This window comes from Dipodomys merriami, unplaced genomic scaffold (genome assembly GCF_024711535.1).
Source record: "Dipodomys merriami isolate MVZ:Mamm:240054 unplaced genomic scaffold, mDipMer1.0.p SCAF_14, whole genome shotgun sequence".
NCBI classification, from domain to species: Eukaryota; Metazoa; Chordata; class Mammalia; order Rodentia; family Heteromyidae; genus Dipodomys; species Dipodomys merriami.
The window spans coordinates 40,275,006-40,299,089 of NW_027202715.1; the positions used below are offsets into that span (position 1 = coordinate 40,275,006).

The 24,084-nt window shown below is 50.2% G+C and overlaps 1 protein-coding gene across 4 annotated transcripts; it reads right to left on the minus strand.

Annotated features, from left to right (window-relative positions):
* Positions 1-144: 144 nt before the first annotated feature.
* LOC138826199 (lysyl oxidase homolog 4-like) lies at positions 145-19,297 on the minus strand. 4 transcript variants are annotated; one of them, XM_070021365.1, is made up of 16 exons: positions 18,917-19,117; positions 15,705-15,824; positions 15,530-15,611; positions 14,580-14,758; positions 13,691-13,896; positions 12,319-12,357; positions 11,972-12,191; positions 11,270-11,456; positions 10,941-11,095; positions 10,140-10,307; positions 8,883-9,045; positions 6,887-7,130; positions 5,724-5,839; positions 4,974-5,110; positions 4,561-4,672; positions 145-2,707 (listed from the first exon to the last, which is right to left on the minus strand). In XM_070021365.1, exons 1-16 carry the CDS (start codon positions 19,061-19,063, stop codon positions 2,637-2,639), a joined length of 2,346 nt encoding a protein of 781 aa, XP_069877466.1. In that variant the 5' UTR covers positions 19,064-19,117; the 3' UTR covers positions 145-2,636. The 4 variants fall into 4 exon arrangements, with proteins under 4 accessions (XP_069877466.1, XP_069877467.1, XP_069877465.1 ...); XM_070021366.1 differs by lacking the exon at positions 18,917-19,117 and adding an exon at positions 19,214-19,297 and having other exon boundaries at positions 15,530-15,824; XM_070021364.1 differs by having other exon boundaries at positions 11,270-11,453; positions 15,530-15,824.
* Positions 19,298-24,084: the final 4,787 nt, after the last annotated feature.

Sequence of the window (24,084 nt, forward strand, 5' to 3'; positions counted from 1 at the left end):
ACCCCAGGATTATCTGGAATTTATAATAAAAATGAGTTCTAATTTCATAGAGTGAAAGTTTGTGGATTAGCTTCTACAGAGTAAGCTGCGATTCCTAGCACTTCAGTTTCTCTGAGGCCAAAATGTGTCGTGAAAGTCTTCTGAGGTTTTTTACTCTGTCTGGAATTTAGTGGTCAGTATTCTGTTAACATTCCTCATCTAGTTATAAGTCATGCCAGCCACCAATCTTCCCATGTCCTTCCCTTTCAACTAGGTATAACAGCACAACCCTTGTATAGCTTTTTCCAAGAATTAGAAGTGGCCACACCTATCAAACATGTGATGTGGGCAGCAAGACTGAGACTAAGGCCAGTGCTGTCGACTTGGCCTGCTTTTTCTGGCCTCTCAGAAACTAGATAGAGCAGGAAGCCGAGGGAACCTCCCTACCTGCATCTAGTCATCAGTCACCACACTTGGCCCTGCGAGCTGCACATTCTTTCACAGACCATTAGCTGAATGTGTGAGTATAATGTTGTTACTGTTTAGGAGATGTTTGCTAGATCCAACAGGAAATCAGTCCTTCCCTTGTTTACCTAAATTGCCAGGCCAAAATAGGCTCCCTTACTTTGCCTAAAGGAGATGAGGGAGTAGTGCAAAAGAAAGTGGAGGAGAGGAAGGAAGAAAGCACTTCTTTGTATTCACAGAAGGCACCCAGGACATGTTCCTGTTAACTCCCTGTGTTGGGATAGTTCTTAGTGGGGAGAAGAGTACTGTTATAAGTCTGTTCTGTCTGCTACCATTTATTTTGTTTTTGTAGCCTCTGTTATAAAAGTTTATAGTCCTTAGATCTTACCTTCTCTCTCCTGCCTTTTGCCCTCTGACCTGTGTTTCAGCATGAGCCTGGGGAGGATAACTGGGGAGCAGAGTAGGCTAATACCAGCGTAAAGAAGCACATGGGGTAGAACTCTCATGAGTAGTCTTTATGCCCCGTACATCCTCTTTCCTAGCACATTCCCAGCTTGAAGGGAGGAATAAAAACTAGAGTTAGTGTACTGGAAACCACAGACTCACAGCTGGTCTTGCCTTGGTAGGAGTCCATAATGAACAACCTTTATTGGCATTAGGATGTCAGACGTATAATGATCATTTCTTTCTTTTTCTTTTCTTTCTTTCCTTTCTTTCTCTCTCTTTGTTTCCTTTTCTTTTCTTTTCTTTTCTTTTCTTTTCTTTTCTTTTCTTCTCTCTTCTTTTCTTTTTTTGCCAGTCCTGGGGCTTGAACTCAGGGCCTGGGCACTGTACCACTTGAGCCACAACATCACTTCCAGCTTTTTCTGTTTATGTGGTACTGAGGAATTGAACCTAGGGCTTCATGCATTCTACCACTAAGCCACATTCCCAGCGGAGGATCATTTCTTTAGGTGTGAGTTAGTGGAGAAAGGGTCAAGAGTTATGTCCAAGAAAAGACTATATGATTTTAAACCACTTGAGCAAGAGAATAGCAATCACATCAAGTAGAAGTGGTGGCCTTTTTTAGGTTCATTCTTTTAATGTTCCCTCTCTGCTTTCTCCATAGTCTCTTCTACCAGACCTGTCTTTGTGTTTCTATAGTGTCTTCTTTAACATAGGTTCTTTCTGTTGTAAAATATTTACTCAAGGCAAAGTTGACTTGGATAAAACCTGAAATTTAAGCCAATCCTAAGGTGTGTGGTAGGGGCTGGGTATTTAGCTCAGCGGAAGAGCACCCGCCTGGCAAGCGCAAGGCCCTGAGTTCAGTCCTCAGCTCTGGAAAAAAAAAAAAGCTATAAAAGACCAAAAAAAAAACAAGGCAACTAAGGTGTTTGGTGATCCTGAAAGATACTGGATTACCCCAGGTATAGGACACCTTGTTTTCTTTGGCAAGAGGCCCTGAAAAAGACAGAGTTTATATCACCTCAGTGCCTTTTCTGCTTGATGGCTTGAAGTTCTATAAGAGGGTCCTCTTGTGCTACTTTTATGAAATTTGTCCCTTCTCAAGCCTCAGTAACTGGGGTATTGACCCATCAGGAGATGATGGCGGGTACCAGAAGCCTGAGTTTATAGGGGTATAAGAAACACCCAAATATGTGATAGGGAAAAGACACTAAGGAACAGACACTTCGCAGAGGATAAGCGCTGAGTCCTAAAGGAAAACAGGTAAAGCAAGAGACCGCATTCACCAGTTCACTTCTCTAGTGTGACTTTGACACAGTTGTGTCTCATTGAGCTCCTATCAGAGAACTAACTCTGTTTTCTGTATACTATAGTCCTTTATCCTCTGCTCCTCTAGGACATTAGGAAAGCACCACTTAGATGGGGGAGTGGACTACAGTTCATCCCTAAGGAACTGCAGCAAGTTGAGGAAAAACTGGTTCTCCTTATAGAAGAGGAGCTTAGCTGACTGCAGCCTGGAGGCCATATTGTGTGGGCCACAGGTCTTCAGGGGACAAGCCCAGAGCCATCCTGAGGAAGCAGTACCACCCGGCCTGGTGATCTTGCTGTCAAAAGGCTTCCTGAGCAGATTCTTGGTGCCACTTGGCACTAGCCCTTTTTCCTCTGAGTCAGAGCTCTGTGAAGGGCATGGCTCCAATAAGCTGAGGTATCTAGTGTGTGGGCAGAGCTGGGAGCGTGTAGTGATGACTTCAGATGAGGTTGTTCCTGAGTCGCTGTTCCTGCTCCACGGAGAGCTCTGCATTGGTTCGATATGAATCTCCTGTGGCCAAAGAAAAATAGCTAAGTAACCACCTCTTCCACAGCCCCTCTCCTTCCATGACTTTGGACCGATCTATTCTGCCCAGCTTGTCCTTGCCATCAAGTCAGTCATGGACACAGGTGCCAGTCATTCTTTATAAACAGACCTTGATTAGGAAGAACAGGCTACTGAGTGGGAAGAACTGTGTTGGTTCTGTTCTGTTCCCACCCCAGATTCATTTTGTGTCCTTTGTTCTCTCTCTGCCTGGAGAACTGACCCCACCCAGCACCACCCTGGAGGTCAGAGAGTAGAGAGAGAAGAGAGGGCAGCCATTTCTTTGCATGTTGTAGTTCTACAGTTCTGGCAGTGATGCTCTGACTATAGGCCCTGGCCAGGTTCACCATAGCTGTGGCTTTTATCTGACTTGAGGATGCCCCTTCTCCCTTCTGGTAGAAGGATCTGCAGAATTGTGTAGTTTTTCTCTTCTTAATCTGCCCTGGAGCCAGGTGCCAATGGCTTATACCTATAAATCCTAGCTAATTTGGGAGGTTGAGATCTGAGGATCATGGTTCAAAGCCAGCCTGGGCAGGAAAGTCTATGAGACTTTTACCACCAATAAAGTACTCAGAAAAGGCTGGAAGTGGTGCTAGGGCCCAAGTGGTAAAACACTAGCCTTGAACTAAAAGAAGCTCAGGGATAGTGCCCAGACTGAAAAAGAAAAAACAACAACAACAAAATCTGCCCTGGATCACCTACTCCTCACTCTCTCCTATTTATTACCAGCCATTTTTTGCAAACAAGTGAGGCTATGAAGGTAGCTCCATAGTAGACTGCTTGCCTTGTATGTGCAGAACTCTGGCTTCAACCCCTAGCACTGCAGAAGGAAAGGAAAAGAAAAAGAATAAATAATCTCCTTGTTCCCTTGACTGAAATTTATCAGTGTCCTAGAAGTTCACAAGAAAAATTCCAGAACTACCATAATTCTCCCTGGAGAGCACTTTGGTAGGTTGGATGTTCATAGCCCTGTTTTACAGAAGAACAAGAGAGGACAGTTGGGATTTCCTTACTGTCCTCAGTAAAAGTTTTGGAATCCATTGAAGCTGTCTGAAGCCAAATTCAGTGCTCTTTCTCCAGCTTCTCCCTTCTTTGTCTTCTGCACCTCTTCCTCTGTGAAACCTTTTCTGGTCCCTGTGTTGTTCTCTGTCTTTGTTTGCTCCACATTTAGTTCATTTTTATTTGGGTTACTCCTTTGATTGTGGTTATCTGTATGTCTGTACATTGTACTCAATACTGAGCTCATGTATCTTAAGAGTGCCTGGCACAGTGTTCACATGGTAATAGGCCTTAATACATGCTGACTGCAGGCTAAATTGTCCCCACTTCACACCACAAATTCAAGAATGGCTGTCCTATTCACAAAGAAGATGAAGTAGAGCAGCAACTTCCCTTGATTCCCTTGTTGCTTCTTTTTCCTCTAAGTGTTTCTGTTCTCTTTGTCCTAGTCTTGGAAGCAGTGATTACAGCTGGAGGTAGGAATACAGATGGTGGGAATTCCTACAGTCGCAGGCAAAGTCATAAGAAAGGAGGAAAAGAAATGGATTGGGAAAGAAAGTCATGACAAGGCTTGAAGTGACAGGAAGATTGGAAACTTAAGTTTAAAGTCAAATAGCCTTAAAGGGTAAATAGGTGATCAGAAGTAGTTATTGGGTGAGTTGCTGATGGTCTGACCAATTCTAGAAGTTTACCTGTGAAGATGCCAAAAGAAATTCACCTCTGTCCCATCCCTAGCGATCTATCCATTCACTCTTGGGTGTGTTTAACATCTTCCTGTGCCCTGAACCCACACAGTAGTCTCACAGTGGCCCTTGAATTACCTGTGTGGCAGTTGTGCAGCCAGATCCGCTGCCCGTCATATTTGCAGCGGCAGCGCATCATGTTGTTGGAGAAATCTGACTCTGCTACCTCGTTTGTGGGGTTCACAACCACCTGGAGTGAGACGGGGGATGGTAAAAGAGAAAGTTGATGTGTAAGATCCCTTCAGTCACCCCAGGAAGTAGGTATTTATATCTCCATTTTACAGAGGGAAACAGAACTATGCAATATCTATTGAATTGGGACTCACACCCAGGCCCTTGGGATCCCTGCTGGAATATTCTTCCCCCATCCTGTGTTTTCTCACAGCAAAACTTGGAGTGACAGAACTATGGTAGGGGACTGTAAGGGGAAATGCCTTAATTTGGACTTGAAAAAGACAAGGCTCCAGTGGCTAGTCCCTGGGCCTCCTTACCTGGAAAATGTAGTTCCCTGGCCTTACATCTGTGATATCCACCCACTGGCAGTCAATATCATGCCGGTAGGTATCCCAGCAGCCCACAGTCACTCCCTGCTCCCCAAAGTTGGCACATGCATAGCGCCGCTGCATTCCTGCAAGGAAAGGCACACCATTACTGAGGAGCCAAGTGGGCCCAGACACTGTTAGGAGTTTCATGTACTTTAGCATATAATCCTCACTCCAGCCCTTGTCAGCTCAGTGGAGTTAAGACCAGTTCACAGATTTGAGGCTATAGTTTCAGTTAGATGACTTGCTGAGAACCCAAAGTGTTGAACCTAGTATCATAACAATGTCTGTGACAAAAAGACAATTTCTCTAGATGTGCTAGTTAAAATTTAAAAACAAAATCCTTGCTGGCCTAAGAAATGAAGCTGAGAGATTCTTACCCTACTGAACTAAATTGTCCATCTGTCCAACCCTCTGAAGATCCAGTGTATATACACCAGGTCATTCCTAAGAAATCCCTGGCCTCACCCTAGTAGACAGCAAATATTATCCAAGATAGAAACTGGTTAGCCTTCTAAAATGTGGTGCAAAGTATGTTGGGAATTTAGAGGGAATGGAGACCATTGAAGTGATCTTTTTGGATTCCCTTAAATATTGGAGTCTGGATGTCTAGAGCTTTTAAACAGGGCCTGTTGTCCATGGCATAGAGGAATACAGTGCGAAGGGTGTCATAGGATGCACTGATAAGAAACTGTGTACCTGTGGGACAGTTTGTGTCTTCTAGACAGAAGCTGGCCTTGTGTCCCTCGGCCACCTTGGAGCCATTGAGTGTGAGCAGGTCATAGTGGGTGAAGACCTCGATGCTGTGGTAGTGCCTGCCGAAGAAGCAGAGCTGTCAGGTCTATGGTAACAGAGGGTCTGCTCTGGAGGAGTTGTTGGGGAAGAGTGAGGGACTAGGCCCCATCATTACCCAGGGAGGAAAGTTATAATAGTAGGGCAGTGCCCTTTTCCCTTCCAGACCTGAGATTAGTGTGGCCCACAGCCTACTCCATTGGCTGGCAGCAAGACACAACTGTCCCCATCACCTAGTCATAACCTGAGTAGGAGAGGTAAAAACTGCCCTAATCACCTCGGGGTAGCTGGTGCCTGGCTACAGGCCCTAGGCAGAGGGGGGAGGAAGGACCACTGGCCTAAGGAACAGCTGGGACCAAATTGCTACCACATTTTCCCATTCAGTATAATGACAACTCTTCATGCTACAGGAAAAGATGCTCATTATCTCAGGCAAGCCATTGCCCAAAGTCACTGCCCATTCCTCTCAACTTTCCCTACCCTTGGCTATGTCCTGAAGGAAGAAAAAAAAAAAAAACAGAAACTTCTTTTCCCTTCAATTTTGCCTTTGTCACAGGCTTTGTGTGTCTCTCCAGCCTGATAGGAAAGAATGCTCATTGTCTCCTTTCTAGCACCAGTTGTTTCTGCCATTCTTTGGGGGCCTTGCTTTGTGCTACTGCAGGATCCAGCAAGCTTTGTCTGCAGTGCCAGAATCCTATTTTGGGTCTCCAGGTTTCTGGGATTCCCCAATTCTGAAGACAAAGAGAGAGCCCAAACATACAAAGATTATATTAGGCCATGTTCACAGCACCAGCTGCTGCAGCTGGCTTCTCTCTGGGACTTAATTGTGGGAAGCAGGTCCTGTGAATACCATTCGCCTAGGTACATCCAAGGAAGATAAGGGATGAAAAGGGTAGGTGGATGCTACAAGGATCCTTTGTAAACACCCCTTCCTCTTTACAGGGGTGTATGGGAAGGAAGACATGCAGAGTGCACAGTGCTCCCTGGGAAGTGTGTCTGAGGTCCTTGAGCTCTGCTGTTTGTCTCTTTGTCCCAAAAGTTCTAGGACCAAGGCTCTGGCGGGTACTAACCTGTGACACTGGTGCCAAATCCAGCCATGGCGTCCAATCTTGGGGCGGAAGTCTGCCCGCCCCAGGTTGTAGATCTGTGAGGAGAAGCGCAACAGACGCCTGTGTCCGTAGGGCCAGTCCATGTGGTCAGCGGACTTGGAGAGGCAGTTCTCCTCATGAGCACAGTATAGCAGGCTGAGCGGGCGGTCCTCCAGGTAGGCTGTCTCTTGCACCAGCTGGGCATTCATGACTAGGTCGGGAGCACCTGGAGCAGAAAACAGAGTGAGAGGAAAAGGTAGAAAAGCAGCGGTCTTGCTCCTCAGCCCAGCCCAGGCTTTCCTCCACACTAAGCTCTCTGATGGGATCCCAGAAAAGGCAGTTGAGTCACGTGTGTTCTAGTAACTGATGAAAGGAAGAATCCATCACTTAAAGATAGGAGATAGCTCAAGGGTCATGGTTAAGCTCATCACCTCTGGAGCCAGGCCACCAGAGTTCATGCTTGTGTCTTGTGTGGGACTACACCATTTGCCAGCTTGTGACTGCTTGGCTTTTTTGGGTGTTGTTTTTATTATCTGCAAGCTGGAGATAAGATTACAGGCAGGAATATGATAATATATGTACTGCATGTAGATCATTGTCTGCCCCACAATAAATAGGCAATGGATATAAACTACCATTTCTTTTGTAAAATGCTTTTCAGTGTTTAAACTGCCTTTACATAGCTTAGTGCATACATAAAATACTCTTGAAACAATTTTCTGCTGATACAGAACTTCATTACTTTAGCCAATTCCCTGTCTTTGCTTCAGTGTCCAGGGTCAGCCAGAAAGGAGGGTTGGAGGAGTGTGTTTCCCAGGATGCCTGTTCCTGAGTTCACCTGTCTGGTCTATGCTAGGGTTCCCTGGTCTGTGCTCCCTCCAGGTCCTGGTGTAGCCTGACTGCCACCTAAGGTATTCCCCGTGCTTCTCTCTGAGGCCATGCTGGGCATGTCTGGTAGTTTTCTGTATGTAAAAAATCCAATCTGCTGCTGCCTGGATCTCATAAAGCAGCTCAGCCTCTGCCCTCTACTCTTGCAGGGACCCTTAATCTTTGATACCACATGTCTGTACCATTGTTGTCCCTGTGTCAGTACAGAAATACGGAGATTTGGAGCTGTTGCCATGTAACCTCAGTAGACAAAAGGGGCCCCTTCTCAGTCCTTGTCTGTGACAAAACACAAGGCCATAGTATAGGTATTTGGACAGTAACCCTTTATGTGGAAGGATGCAGAGTGTGCTTCAGCATGCTGAGGCCTTGGTGCTGGGGAGCCGCTCTGATGCGTCACCACTCTGCAGAGGAGGGTGCGATGGGTGGGTCTGCTGCTCTGCCCTGCAGGCATTGCACTGAGAGGAAGTCTAGAGCTCCCTGATGAGTTCAGGATGGTTTGGACTGAAGTGTGTCAGGGAAGAAGGTCAAATGGTTACTAGGGCTGGAGCCAGCCTGCCACCTCTGAACTACATATAGTCATTTTGGCCTAGGCCATGTTGGGTGGTGTCAACAGATGCTGCTGTCCTTCGAGTCTGGCTCTGTGGGAAAAGCCTCGCCACAAACTGGTCTTGTTCTCAGCTCTTCTGGGTAAATCTCAGAACTCAGGAAGAGAACTTCCGCACAGGCCTTCAGCCCCAATGTGCCTCACATTTATAGATCCCATACAATGGCTCTCAAGCTATTTTTCTTACAAACAATAACATTTTGTGTACACATACACATAGTTCCAAGAAAGAAACACTATCCTTACTAAGTGTCATGCATTCATATTTTCCATTACTTTCCTTAAAAAATAAAAACTTGCAGTCCTAAACCCCAAGTTGAAAAACCCCCGTGTATCTCCTGTCTCGTATCATTTTCTCAGTTTTCATTCGCCCAGTTACTCCAGAGGGGCAGGCCAGGCTTTGCATCCTGATATAACAGAGCTGGTGCTTCCACTCCCAACCCCACCTGCGCCTGTCCACGCCCATGATCCCCTCCTGTAACTCACTGTTCATGCAGGCTACTCCAGCTGAGAACCGCCCGGTGCCGTGGGAACAGTGCACAGGCCCGTGCCTCGGACACTGCTGCAGGGCCAGCTCTGTGCCTGAGCAGTGCACCCCGCTCATCACCACTTCTCTGGCCTCCGGCGTCCCCTGCCAGTACCAGGTGTCCTAAGAAGACAGCCAGCGTCTCCCAGTCAGAGCCAGAGAGCCATCTCTGAGGTACAACTGAGTTTTAGGCCACACTACCCAAAACCTTCACTAATGAGAACCCTCCGCCCCCTGGGGTAGTCCATCATCGCCCATCATCACACTGGATCCCTGTAGGAGTAGGAATTTCTTCCATGTATGGAGGCAAAACTTCACTCCCTATGGCTTCCACCTGATGCTGTTCCTATCCCTATCTTGGAGTCCTCCTAGAGGAGAATGAGTCTGTGCCTGCCTCCCCACACAGATGCTGTTCTGGTTACCCCAGTTGCTACTCACACAGGAGATACACGTATCTGGGGCTGGGAAGGTGGCTCAGTGGTCTAGAGCACTTGCCTTGCATGCTTGAGGCCCTGGGTTTGATTCCCTAGCACCACATAAGCAAAAAGAAAAAAAAAGCCGAAGTGGCACTGTGGCTCAAGTGGTAGAGCGTTAGCCTTGAGCTGAAGAGCTGAGGGACAGCGCCCAGGCCCAGAGTTCAAGCCCCATGACCAGATACCCCCCCCCCCCAAAAAAAGAAAGAATCTGCTTATTTTCCCCAAACTGTCATTAGCTTTACCAGCCCAGCATGTTTTCTTAGCTGGACCGCTATTGTAGCCTATATGCAAGTTACGTTCAACACCAAATGTTTTCCAGGTAGCAAAGTAAGAAAGCTTCTAAAAATCTGGGGTGCAGGTAGTAAGTCATCTTATTATCTTTTTCTTGAACTTTGAACTTTGCACACACTCCCTTGAAAGAGACACTGCAGCCTCTCTCCCAAATTTCCTCAATAGACAATGAGCTTTCTCTGGCCACAGAGCTTGTGTGGACTGTTTTACTACTCTCCGACCTCATTTGGCTGACTTCTCACCTTCTAAAAATACAACTATGTATCTGGTTGTGTGAACACGTTACTAATAAGAGCTACCTTCCCTCAGATGTGGCTCCTCCAGTCAGCATGTCAGCTCATGGTTTCATTCTAAATTAGTTGCTGAATGAATGAATAAAGGGCCTGAAAGTTCTGGTCCTTTCCATCCAGGAGGCTGAGGTTGTAAAGAAGGAGCAAGACAGCGACCTACCTTGATGGCAAAGTTGGCAAAACCCAGGCCAAGTTGTCGACAGACCACCATGGCTTCGGTGAGCCCCCAGTGGTCGCTGCACACTGCGCCCCAATGTTGGATCCCGTTCACCTCCACCTGCACCTCCACCACGCCCTCCTCTGGGTTGCGCCCACCAGCCAAGCGCACCTGCATTGGGTAGAGGCCTGTGAGGGATATATGGCTATGTCTTCAATTTCTTGTTTCTCCCAGATTGCCATGGGCCTGTTCCGCCCAGGAGAAGGAGAGCACAGGACTGTGAGTCTGGAGACATGCCAGGTCAGCTGAGTATGGCTGTAGACCAGATATTAACCCTCCCCAGGCTTGTTTCCTCTACAAAGTGAGCACAGGTTTCCAGATGGTCACTATCATCCCTGCCCACTGGAGGAATCTGACCGTGGCTTCTTCCCTGAAAGTTGCCTTCCTCCTACCTAAAATCCCACCATGAATGACACTCAAACCTGGGCATCTCTAATGCCCTCCCTGGTGCTGGCAGCCTGTGACTCTGGCCTTAGGCACCTTCTTCCTCAGCTTCAGTGAGGACCCAGGGGTGTGTGGGTAAGTGTGTGCCTAGCCATGTGTCCCTCTATCTCTAGGGCTGCAGATGAGACAAGTGACAGAGAGAAGACTTCCAGGCTGGCTCCAAAGGTGAGTGGATTGCCCAGGTGGGATTACTGGCCCTATGTTTCCTGAGTTCCCTCCCCCTGGCTCAAGGAGGTGTCCTAGGGGTGTCCCTGTGACTCCTGGACTCCTAGCTGGAGAGATACTCAAGCCTGCACTCACCTGGTTCTGGAAGCCCATGTCAGGGATATTGCACCTGACAGAAGCATCATTTGCATGCTGACAGCCGGTCTGGGACCCTTCCAGGGTGAGGCAGTCACTGAGGCCCTGCTCATAGCCCCTGCAGCGCACCTCACTCAAGTGGATGGGCCCTAGTCCTAGGGGGGATGAGAACAGGCTGTGTGAGTTGCCACCTCTGTAGGCCACACTGTGCTTTCTCTCCCCAGAAGGGGAGACCCTTCTGAGCCCTGGCACCCCAAAGCCTCCAAGAGAGGAGACAAGACAGTGGCACATCTAGGTTCTCTGGATCTACCCTGAGCCTCCAGGCTCACCTTGACCCAGCTGGGCCCCTAAGAGGGCCTCCCGCGCAGAGCCAAAGCCAAGCTGACGACACACCACGCTGGCAGAGATGAGGTTCCATCCGTGGTCACAGACGGTGCCCCACTGGCGGTTCATGAGCACTTCCACGCGGCCCTCACCCACCTGGGCCCCAGCACGCAGGCGCACCTTCAGTTCCTGCTGGGGGAGGAGAAAAACAGCTTCACAAAGGGCAGCCAAAGGGCTTGAGCGCACTGCGACTCCAGGGCAGGGCCTTCAAGCTCCACAGTCTGAGCTGAAGCCAGGAAGGCATGCGTTCAGATCCTGCCTAGGACTTCGTGTAAGTATCACCTTGAACAAGCTGGTTTTCTCTACCTCTACTTCAGTGACTAGTCTGGGTGAAATGCCTCATAGGACTCACCTACTTTTGTAACAAAGAACCTGGCTCATCATCAATACCTTTAGCCTCAATGGGCTTCAGCTATGATTTAATTACTGTTTATATGGTTTCCTTGTATTCATGGCAAGTAATGTCTGCTTTCCATTTATAGTAGGGTTATAAATGATCCCTTTTAAATTAATTCCAAGGTACGCCATTCTGTAAATTGGTCCCCCCCTCCCTGTCTGGGTTCTCTCTTTCCACCCCCCCCCCCCCGCATTGGGCAGCAAGGTCTTGTTGAAAGTACAGGATGGGTACAGGACATCTTGGGGCTCACCTCTGTTTGGGACTCTTTGCGATGGGACTTGGCCTTCAGTGAGCGGAAATAGGGCCCTGCTACACAGCTGACTACAGCATGCATGCCACCTGGACAAGCTGGGCGTAGCTTTCCCCGTCCTGGAGCCACCTGTACCTGGCAGTTGGCCAGGTGGGGCTCTGTCCCCAGACAGTTGACCCGGTGGATCCAGAAGGAGTTCTTACTGGCCAGGCCACTGAGCCTGGAAGACAAGGGAGACTGAAGGTGAAGACTAAAGGAGGCCAAGGGAGACAGGAAGGAGGAAGGGCAAGAAACTCTTCATGCCATACCTCTTCACCTCCTCCTACCTTTCGGGGACTACTACTTACCTAGACTTTGGATCCTTCATCTTCAAATTCCAGACTTTCCTATGGCAGAAGCAAGCAAATGGGGTAGGGGGTGGGCATGGGTGCAGGAATTTCACCCCCCTGCCATTCATGATCTCCTGCATTGCTCTTTCATGTATACTAGACTTCACAGTCTGCAGACTTGTTTGCTGATCCTATGTCATTGCTAAGTTTCACAGCAGCCTTATAGGGTGACCAAGTCATAAATAATCATGACACCTATTTACTGAGGAGGCAAGCAAAGTCCATGGGCTTGATCTATAGTGGGATCTCTACTGTTTGGGGCCACCCAGGGACAAGCACTCAGATCTGCTCTCTACCCAGCCCAGATGACGGCTGTCTTCAGAGGGTGCTCTGAGAGAATTGCCCTGGAGAAAGGTCCTCTAGAGACAGGTGGAGAGGCAAGTTGAGGGCCTTGCTGGGATGGGGGGGTGGGGAGGCAGGGGGAGGACCTGCCACCTAGAGACACCCAGGCTGTAATCAGGGCTGCCTTCCTCATGGGTGGTGGGTGAGCCAACAAGGATCAGTGTGCAATTACCAGGCAGTGGGGAGCCAGGGCCCATATCCCCATGACTCCCAAAGTTGGTGTCATGTAGCTGCTTAGCACCCCCTTTTCCTGTAAGACCTCAGTCATCTCAGAGACACAGGGTAGAACAACCAGGGATTTGATGCTTCAGTGAAATGTGGTGCACTGATTGGGTTGGGGAAGGGGTTGCTGAAGGAGTGAGAACTTCAGAGTTCTCACTGATACAGTGCCAGTGGACTTGGGACTGGGCTTGGGACTTACTGGGCTGATGTAATCTGCTCTGACAGTTCTGCCACGTTTCTGACAGAATATTTTTTAGGTCTCCTCTTTCCAAACTGGCCCCACCCAGTGCCCTGCTAACACACAAACCCAATCTTAGGGTTGACATCATTCATGGGAAAGTGGATTGTTCCCTAAGGCCACACAGCTAGTTACTGAGGGAGCTGAGCCCAGCAGGCAATTTATCTATATTTTGGATGACACTGTATAGCTCTTCATTAAAATCTATCTTCTTAATCAGAGATGTAGATTTACATTCACCAAATGTTTTCATTTGGTGCAGTAGTCAATTCTGTTTTCTGACCCCTTTTAGGTATTTCTCAGGATTTCGAAGTTGACCCTTCCTCATTCATGTTAACTATTCTGAAGTATCTGTAAAACCCAGAAAGTCCAGGCCCAATCCTCTATGGAGGTGTTTCCTCATCACAGACATGAGCCCTGCCAATCCATCCCCCCAGCTCTTGCTGAACCCTGCAAGATCCCACATTCCCTCCATCTCCTACCCCAGACCATACTCACCCATGACTCCACAATCCCAGCCCCTCCTACCTGTAGTAGTGGCTGTTGACAGGTACTTCTTTAGGGAAGCCCAGCATCCCACACACCACTCTGCTGTTGTTCATGGTCCAGCCCTGGTCACACACTTGTCGCCAGTGGCCCTCATACCGTACCTCCACAGCCCCCTCGGTCACAGGGCTATGCCGCTTGGCACTGGCAAGGATGGGCTTGAGGCGCACCTCCTCCAGACGCCGGCCCTGCAGTGTGCAGAGTCACTGGCTCATACAGGAAGAACCTGGTCAGAGCTCTAAGTTCTCTTCTGGACCTTTTATTGCTTCAGAGCTGGAGGTATCACACAGGGTGAGTGAACAGCCGAACTTGGGTTTGACTAGGCTCTTCACCCCATCTTGTCTATTGAACTAGAGAGAGTACAGTGTGGGGTCTGTGCCCTCCGGAGACCAAGCAGGAGCTCATGAGATTTAGAAGGCGTCTCCTGGGCATGGAGTTTACCCCTGGGGCCCCCTACAGGACCCTGCCACCCTCTCCCTGAGGTGACTCAGGCCAGTGGAGTGGGGGAGGGGGGGGAACCAGGCCCTGCCCTGCCACTCCTGTTGTTTGGCTTGGGCTGTTTTTAGCTCACGGTTGTTTGTGCTGGGAAGAGGCAGCAATTGTGGCCACATCTTGTGGGTGAAGTGGTCCTCTCACTCCCCACTGCCACTTCCCTTGTGGGGAGCAGTTTCTGTGATTCCCGGCATGCCTAGCCTCTTATCCTCCTTGCCTGCCTGTATCAAGCTAGGGCCCTCTGTCCATGCACCTGCTTCAGGCCAGAACCTTCAGGATGCTACTCAGCCCAGCTCTGCTCTCTCCTTCCTCTTCCAGGCTAATTTCTAGGAAGGTCTATCTTGAACCAACCAAGTCAGGGCCTTAACAACCACCTCACCTGGGGCCCAAGGGCATTGGAGACCTGCTCAGAGAGGTAGCCACGGTGACGCTGGGGGTGACACACCACCCCGACATCTTCGGAGTGGCTACAGTCACTGACACCCCAGCCATTAGATACACACTGGTCCAGGCTGCTCTCAGTACCCACACAGCGCACATTGTCCAGCCAGATGGGTCCTGAGGGGGAGAGGAAGATAAGCTCAAGGATGCACAGAAAGGCAGCTGCAGCTCCATTTCTGGTTGGTACTCTATACTTATCAAGTCTCCTCCAAATGCTGAGTAGAAAATGGTGTCAAACCTCAGAATCTATTTCTGGAAAATGGCATGTAGGTATAGTTATTAGACTTACCCATCCATCCACACACTCACCCACCCATTCATCCATCCATCTATCCACTCATTCACCTACCCACCTACCCACTCACCCATCCATCCATCCATCCATCCATCCATCCATCCATTCATCCATTCATCCATCTGTCCACCTATCCACCCATCTACCCATCTATCCACCCATCCATCCATCCATCCACCCACCCATCCATCTATCCACTCATCCATCCACCCACTCACCCACCCATCCATCAATCCATCTACCCATCCACCCATCCATCTACCCATCCATCCATCCATCCATCCATCCATCCATCCATCCATCCATCCATCCATCCATCTATCCACACTGGCTAAGAACCCACTGTGTGACACCATTGCCACATTCAAAGATTACAATTTAGAGATGGTGATGGAGGTGGCCTCATTACAGAAAGCTGGAGCAGGGACCATCTGCACTTGGGGCACTCAGGATGTGCTCATGGTAGCCATTTGAGATGGACATTAAGCACTGGTGAACATTTTGAAGCTTTTGTTGGAGCCCCAGTGAGCCAACCCCTGAGAGAAGCCTTCTATCATCTCCTTGACATCCTGAGGGGCAGCACCATCACTCACCCTCCCCTTGGCCATATTTGGCACTGTGGGCCCAGGTCAAGGCAGACTCAAAGCCCAATTGGCGACAGGCCACGTTGGCTTCCTGGAGAGCGAAGTCATCGTCACATACGGTGCCCCACTGGCCCTGGTGTAGCACCTCCAGGCGACCCTCCTCTGGCCTGTTCCCTGGGCCCACCAGCCTGAGCTTCTTGTTACCCAGTGACTGTGGCCTGCTGGGAGAGGCCTGGCCTAGCAGCAGCAGTAGGAACAAGGAGATGGTGACTGGTGAGGATGATGTCATGGTGACTCCAAGGGCCTGAGGAAGGAGTAAATAATGATTACCATGTTCAATCACTACCACACGCCCCCTCAGCAATGTGCTGGAGAGTGAGAGTGTCTTCAAGTGGAATCCTCCTAGGGTAGCCTCCAGTGGTTCCCCTGAGGACAAAAACTCATTGAAGAGTTACTGCCCTCTCCCATTTTTTGAAGCTCCCAGGAACCCAAGCAAAGGTGTAAAATGCCACCTTCCCCATGATTGCTGGTGGCAGGAAGGGTTATTACAGAGTCAAGATCTCTTCCATTCATTTGTTGTGTAGCTTGGCTAAGTCTCTTTAATCTACTAGGCACTAATTCTTTATTTCCAAGGTGAGGAGGTTGAGCCAAATATATAATATGCCATTGTCCCAGGGCCATCTATCAGTGTGCTCTGTGCAGCAGAAACTTTTGGAGGACTTGCTTTGATCCAGTAGTAGGCCAGATGCTGGGACACAGAAATAAGACATCAGCCTGGTGTGGTGTCTCACACAAGACAATTGTAGCTGGCTTACAATCCCACCTACTCAAATGAAGAGACCAGGATGATCAAGGTTCAAGGCCAAGCTAGGGAAAAAGGTTCTGAGATCTCGTCTAAACCAATAAAAAGCTGGGTGTGGTGGTTCACATCTATCATCCCAGCTATTCCGGAGGTATAATAAGATTGTAGTTCAAACCAGACTGGGCAAAACAAGGAACCCCTAACCAACCCCCAACTAAAGCAAAAAGTGGTCAGAGAGATGGCTTAAGCGACAGAGGGTCTGTCTAGTGTGTGAGATCTTGAGGCCAAAGTCCAGTACTGAAAAAAATAAAAGAAAGATAGAAATGGAAACATGAGATGCATTCCTTACCTTCACAACACACAGAGAAGAGGAATCAGGGAAGGCTTTCAAAGAAGGGCCGTGTTGGAGGAGTAAGAATTCTAGGTAGGAAAGGGGGTACTCCAGGCAGAGGGGGCAGGATGGGTAGAGGAGGGAAGTAGGGGAAAGAGGTGAGATTGTTCAGGAGCAGGAGTGCCGTCTCTTACTCCCATACTGCAATGCTGGGGTCTTAGAGGGGAAGGAAGTAGAGAAGGAGGACCCAGATGATTGAGGGGTCTGAGCACCTTGTGGTGGGTTTGTCCTTCACAAATGTGTATGTGAGAGACAGAAGACAGAGGAGGAGAGGGAGACACAGAGATATGGCCTGAGTACAGACTGGGGGAATTGGGCTGCCTGGATCCAGATTCCACTGCTCTTATTAAGGTGATTTGTGATTTAGGACAATTCTGGACCTCACTGTGACCCTCTGTAAACTTATTGTAACAGTAGCACCTGCCATATAGGGTTTTTGTGAAATTTAACCAGTGGATACTTGCTGAGCCCTCAGAAGAGCAGGCCTTGCATAGCATGATGTTCCTTCTCTGCACTTTGCTCCATTCCCTTCACATCCCCTTAAATCTTTACATTATTGTCATTCAGCACTGGTGGTACCACTATCAGCAGAGCACTCTCCATTGCTTCCCATGTCCCTTTCCCATCTTCACACCTGAGCCATACCAAAGTCACTTGGCCATTAGGACCCAGTGGTCACATGGGTCCTGTGTGGCCAAGAGATGATCTTTCTTCCCCCCATTCCCTGGAGTCCGGATGCTCCTAACTCTCCCACAAATGGAGTTGAGTTTTCTTATGAATTCCCCCTCTATGTAGAATGAGGGCTGGCTCTAGAGGATGATGTGCTCCGAAGGGCCCCAGGGAAGGCTAAGCAGGTCTGCTTTGGCTTGTGGTTGAAGTCCCACAGCATGGAGGAGGCCTTATTAGAGGCTGTGGACAGTTCCAGGCCACGAGGGCAAGGGCCAGGGGTGGGCTTCTGCTAAAGGACTCTGGGCACTAGGGCAAGACAGCTCCTTCTAGGTAGTCTGCTAGGAGGAACCAAGGCAACAGCAAGGGCCAAGAATCAGACATGGGGACAATCCCTGTCTCAGCACTCCCACCTCCTATAGTTTTTGTTCACACTCAACTTTGTCTTCTCACCTTGGCTCTCATTGCTACTTCTACCTGGAGTGCCCTTTCTGTGTATCTTAGACTGTTCAACTCCTACACATTCTTCAATACCCAGCTCAAATACTACTACCACCTCCAGGAAGCTTTCTCAAGCCCCTGTCTTCCTGGTACTTGGAGCATTTCCTTCCTGACTCCATACATCCGTTGCCCAAGCACAGGACTAGGCTGCAAATTAGCCCTCCATGGCTGGTCTTTCTCCTATGTGAGGGAGAAGGGGATGGGATGGGAAGGAGAAGAGAGGGGAAGGAGATGTGAAGGGGGAGATGGAATGAGAAACGAAAAGAGGGGAAGAAAAGAGAAGGAAATCATAATTTTAAAATGCATTTACAATAGCTCTTGAATGCTCATCTCCACTTTACACAGGAGATCAGGCTTAGAGAAGCAAAGGGACCTTGCCTAGCCAGGATTCCAGCAGGCTGTCTGGAAGAGGCCCAGCTCTCAAAACCTCAAGTGGTGGATGTTGGGAGAGGAGGGAGAGGAGGGAAGGGAAGAGGGAATGAAATTGTACCCTGTTGGTGGTTGATTTATGACCCAGGCCATGGCTTGAGGGCCATGGTGTGGGTGCCAGCACTGAGTGCTACTAAGTGACAGATTCAAGACCCTGACAGCTCCAGGCAGAGAGGCACCTGCTCCAGGTGCAGCCAGGGGACACTGGCTCGTGCCCTGCCCTGGCCCAGTAGGAAGGGCTGGAGGAGGGCAAGGACAGGAGAAAGCACCAGGACTTGTACTGTCCTGGGGACACCAGTTTGGGGATCACTCATAATCCCTTCTCTGTAACAACCTGGGGTGAGGTTTCTGCCTTGGGTCCTGTCCCTTCCCCAGGATTGCCAACTGAGGGCCTGGAACATTGCCAGCTGAGTTCCACCTATGGGGAAGGGAAGCTTGGATCCTCTGTCTCTTCCCTCCAGGCCCCCACCCTCTCTCTCACTCTCCAGCATAGTCAATGCTGGGCTGGTTAGCTAGGAAGCCCAGCTCAGTCCCCCAGGTCACAGAAGTGACATCTGAGGCTACCTCCCCTCCTGCCCTGGGTCCCCCCTGGTTGATAAATGATTACACGTGGTATGATCACAGGCTCCACACTCAGGCACCCTGGGGCCAGTGTGCACCACCCATGCAGGCCTTGGGCCAAGCCCCCTAGTTGATCACTGGTCCATATAAGAGCAGGTTGTAAGCCACTCCAAGGTCCAGGGTGACTGTCCATGGGATCCCTTCCTCCATCTCTTCCATCCCCCAGCTTTCAGGGACTCCCAGAGGCCTGCAGACCCAAGAGAGGCAGAAAGATGGGCAGAAGTCAGAAGGCAAGAATCAGACCCAGGGCTAGAGGCCCAGCTGGGCGCGGAGGGGAGCTCACCAGCTGGATCGCAGACATCAGGGCAGGGTCCGGCGCCGTGGTGGAGCAGCGCTAACCGGCTTCCCGAGCCACCCTGGGGGCCTTTTATCCGCTAGTTGCCGGCCCCCAACCTGGGCCCGTGGAGGAAGCTACAGGCCCCGCCCTGGGCGCGCCAAGTGCGGGCGCCCCGCCCCGCCGGCCCTGCGCCAGGCGCGCGCTACCCGGGACAGGAGTCAGCCAGCCAGGCCGGGAAGTCCCGGGGCTCCAGGCTCCGGACGGAGCCCCCCGGGCAGCCTTTCCCCTGGGACCGGGTGAGCGCACGCCTTCCTCCTTTGCCAGAAAGGAGTCACATTCAGTTCCTCCCCGTGGGAGTACTTTGATGTCCTGGGTCCAGACCTCAGGAGCTCCTGGCTGCAGGACAACGCAGGCAGCCTTGGGGGAGGGGGAATCTCTACTTGGATGCCTTTGAGCTGAGGTGCTGCGGCTCTGCTCCCTTGTATGGCCCCGGAAGCTATTGTATGCTACTTAGGGCAAGTGGGAAGTGGTGGTCTGTCTGTGCAGTGGTCACCGAGGCCTAGGAGACAACGACGACGACTTTCCTGCCAAGTCATAAAGAGAAGAGAGAGCAACTGGAACCTTTCACAGAGTGGGCTGAGGCGACCCTGGGCCCTGGCAGGCTCATGGGGGAGGTGTGAGTAGAGAATGGGATTTGGGGAGGGGTGAAAGAATAGAAAGAATATCAAAATGGCTGAGAAGGGAATCCCCGCAGGAGTGCCCAGGCGCTCCAACCCTAGCCCTGCCTCCTCCCCACCGCTCCCCTCCCAGTTTCTTTCCACCCCTGGGTGTCAGCAGGATCCTCTTTATGAAATGGGCAGAGGATTCCAGCTTTTCCTTCCTAGGTACCCAGCGCAGCCCAGTTCTGTTCCCCCTTGCCCAAGCACCCTTGCAAAGGCGCATTCATTCAGCAAACCATTGATTTTCTCCTATGTGCTAGACAGGAGGCTGGAGTGTTATGCACTGGCTGGGGTGGGGGAGGGGGGGTCTTCCCTGTCTGGTGGAGGGGGCAGATGTGCAAACAAGGCCTGTCACAAGGCAGCTTTGTGATAAGACACCCCACCCCCCGTGGCAAGATGGATCTTTATGATCCCCGGATGAAGACTAGGACACACTGGGCCCAGTGACCTGCTGTCCACCCCTGGACGCTCATGTCTGTGATGTCCCCCCAGTGGCCCTGCCCCACCCCATACTGGGCCCAAAACATTCCCTGTGATGAATCAACAGGAAAGAATGTGCCCAGCTTCGGGTCAGTAGCAGCAGACTCAGCCCAGCTCCTCCCCCAGGGACAATGAGGCAGCTGTGGACCTGGGTGCTAGGTGTGCCTGAGCCCCTCCCCATGCCCAGACACCTCTCATGCTGAGCCAGAAGCAACACAGAGGGTTCTGCCTGCTGCCAATCACCCATGGGGCCTGGCTGCCCAGAGCTAAAAATACCCTGGAGCTCAGGGGCTGGCACCCTCAGAGCCCAGTGAATGAATGGAAGTTGCCCGGAAGTCCTTAGCTTGCAAGGCTGGGCAGAGGCCCAGGCTGGCAAGCAGTGGATGGGGGACCTCCAGGAGACTTGCTATGAGTCCATCCTTTGAGAAGTGAGGGACTTGGGCTCAGGCCTAGCCCCAGGACTTACTGGTGGTAGGATTTTTCTCAGGTGTCATTTCTTCACCCCATGATGTCATGGGGGTTGGATGGTACAATTCAACTAGTTGGATTTAGATGCTCTGATCTGGCTGACATACCACTTCCTCCATTACAGATCTAGTACTCATAACCCTCTACCAAACTCTGTACATGCAGGTCTGTGGCGACCTCATCTCTGAGGGCCCTTTGATGTAATTTACCCCTCAAACCAGACTCTATTACAGGCCCTGACACATAGCAAGTTTCAGTAAGTGTTTAGGGACTAAACAAATGCACTCCTGGGAGACATAGACAACCCAGTTCTGTACTCGGGATTCAGCATATCAAGCTTCTGGGTACCATCTTATTCAATCCTTTCAAAGCCCCACAAATGGTACTTTTATCGCTTTGAAAGTAACATAGGGATGGGACAGATGATAAAGAAGAGCACAGAGGAGTTAGATGTCGTGGCCAAAGTCACACAGCTATTACTTTACAGAATGTAGTGAACCAGAACATGGAAAGGAAGTCAGGAGCTATGCAGGCACACAGGAAGGAAGCCAGGCACTGGAGGCTTCATGGGAGAAGTGCCTGATGCCTGGGAGGATGGGTCCAGCTCCCTGAGTAGGGTGGTGGAAATGTGGGGTGGCCAGGAACAAACTTACCAGTGCTTTGGAGCTGTGGTGCGGTGCACATACAGGTTCCAGCCCCCTTTGAGGATTATTCTTCCATGAAAGCTCCTTGCATGAAAGCTTTTGAAGTACAAGGTGCTGGAAAGAGTCACAAAGCTGAACCAGACACCATCTCTGTCCTCAAAGAGCTCACTGTCTAGTGGGAGGGATGGTTTAAAGACACACACAAACTGTGATATCAGGAGGCATGATCAATGAGGAGAACAATTCATTTTGGCAAGATAGATGTTGTTTAACCAGGCTTGTATCCAGACAGGATGGGAGTCTGGTGGATTGGCAGAGACAGTGGGTGTGTGCCATCAGCAAGGAAGACCTACCAAGGAAGTGAGTCTAGTCCAAGAGATGGCTCCCGGGGAAAAAGGAGGGACAGGAACTTGGGAGTAGAGCAAAGGTGGCTAAATAGAACTTTTGTGATATGTAATGTTAGCAACTCTCTCCACCCCCACCCCCTCCCCTCTCCCCCTCCCCTCCCCTGCCCCTGACCAACTTCCCTGGTTCTCTGTGAAGCTTCCGAGAAATCGCCATTACGCAGTAAGGTGTGAAATTGGCTAGCTTCATTCCAACATTTGCAGGGCCTGGGGTTAAAAGTCAAAGGAGGTCTCATGCCACATATACAGCTAAGAATTTAAGACTCATAAATCAGACTCATTGCTAAATAAAAGATGTCAACCTTGTACCTTGACAAAAATACACACTTGGAATAGCCTAGAGGATCTGATTGGACTCAAAAGTTCTCCATTCCTTGGAGTTCTTGTAATGGAACATGTTACTGTGGAAGTTTCTCCCTTGGCCTTGACCTCCATGTGGCCCACCTCTTCTCTCTCCCACCTTCTGTTCCATCAGTGCAGAACTCTGTGCACAAAGTTCTGTGGTGTCCCATCCCCCTGGGGCACATGGAGGTACAGACAGGTCCCAGGGGAAAGAGATGGAGGCAGGCTCAGGGGTCTTGGGCAAAGGAACTCCTGGAACTTGGGTTTGGGGATGGGGTGGAGAGTTCTGCAGGGCATTTTCCCTTAGCCATGTAAAGAGGGGCCATGGTAATGCCCTCTGTGGCATGGAGAACCAGAACAAGGGACTCTGTGCCCAGGTCTAAGGGCAACCGGAGAGTTAGATTGTGTGTAGAGCTGGTAGATGTGGCATGAAAGGGGGATGTGGTTAAGAGGCAGGCCCTGGGGAAGGGCAGAAGAATAAACTCATTTGATCTCTTAGGTCCAATTTGGAGCTTTAGGGCTGAAAGAGGGGAGGGGACACTTCATGGGAAAGATGATTGAGGTCTTGATATGGGCTTACATCAATGATATTGATGGGCAGAGAGGGTAGGAGAGAGACCTGCAGAGAGGACAGAAATCCAGGAAGGGGACAGGAGCAGCCTATGCTAACAGAGCTGTGGGCCACCAGCTCCAGAGCCAGGTGGGAAGCCGGTGCAGCCCAGAGCTTCCTGAGGCGAATTAGGTGAGTGGAGATTGGATTGTCTGACCTGGATCTTGAGCTCTGTCTGGAGCTGGGATTTAACTCCTCACAGGTAAACCTTTGGGGGGTGGACAGGAGACTGGTAAGAGGGTTAGGGTGAAGTTAAGAAAGGATTACACTAAATTCCAGGTTTCTGAAGGCTGGGAATAGGACTCAGAGCCCCACCCCCACCCCACTTCCGCCCACCCCCCACATCCGGGATTCCCAGCACAAATGCCCGTGAGTTCTCACAGATGTTTGGAGTTCGCTTTTGATTTGCTACCAACAGCTTCATGCTCATCTGTTCCCCAGAGCTGTTTCCTTGTCCCTTGGGAAGACACATGCTCTCACTTCATTACTCCGCCCCCTCCCCTCCATTTCTCTTGATTAACTCCTCTCCTTAAAGAGGCTGCTTTGCCATCTTTAGCACTGTCACCGCTCCTTCCCTGCCATTGCCCCTCTTCCCTCTGCCAACCCCTTCCCATCTCCCTTCCCTACAAGCCACACACCCTCTTTGAACTCCCTTCTAACCAGCTTCATTTGTGATCTGTACCCTCCTCACCCGCAAACCCCTGATTGTCTCAGCAGCTAAATACAGGCACAACACAGTGCTTAGCTTCTGTTCAAGTAAATTAAAGTCATAAATTGGCGGGGGGGGGCGGGTAGTCTGAATGAAGACAGTGCTCCTGCCTGGAACCCCCTGGGGCCCCTTCAGAGCCGCACACTCTGAACTGACCTTCTCACCTGCCAGTAATTGAACCTCTTTTTTCCTCAAACAGCACAAGTTAAATTAAAAGGCATTTCTTATCCCTTGATGTTTTCCTGAGTCTTTTTACAGCAACAGACATAGTGATCGCATTGCCTCTTCCCATCTCTCGTGGCAGATGAGGTTACCAGGCTTTAGTGGGCTAGCCTGGGAACTGTAATACCTTCATGGTGTTTCCCATGGCCCAGAGTCTTGCTTCTTCTTGGCTTCTGAGGGAAACTCATTGATTGGAGACAGAGCCAAATGGAACACCCAAGTGTGTTAGGAGCCACTCCTGGCCTTGGACCAACTATTTGTGAATTACCTCTAGAATCG

What these genes read in the sequence shown, in the direction of transcription:
- LOC138826199 (XM_070021363.1), bottom strand. Translation starts at nt 19,063, where the DNA reads ATGGACAGTCACCCTGGACCTTGGAGTGGCTTACAACCTGCTCTTATA. An exon ending in CCAATGCCCTTGGGCCCCAG is followed by an intron (nt 13,897 to 14,579) that starts GTGAGGTGGTTG and finishes TGCACACTGCAG; the next exon opens with GGCCGGCGTCTGGAGGAGGT. An exon ending in ATTTGGCACCAGTGTCACAG is followed by an intron (nt 5,840 to 6,886) that starts GTTAGTACCCGC and finishes CTTCTTCGGCAG; the next exon opens with GCACTACCACAGCATCGAGG.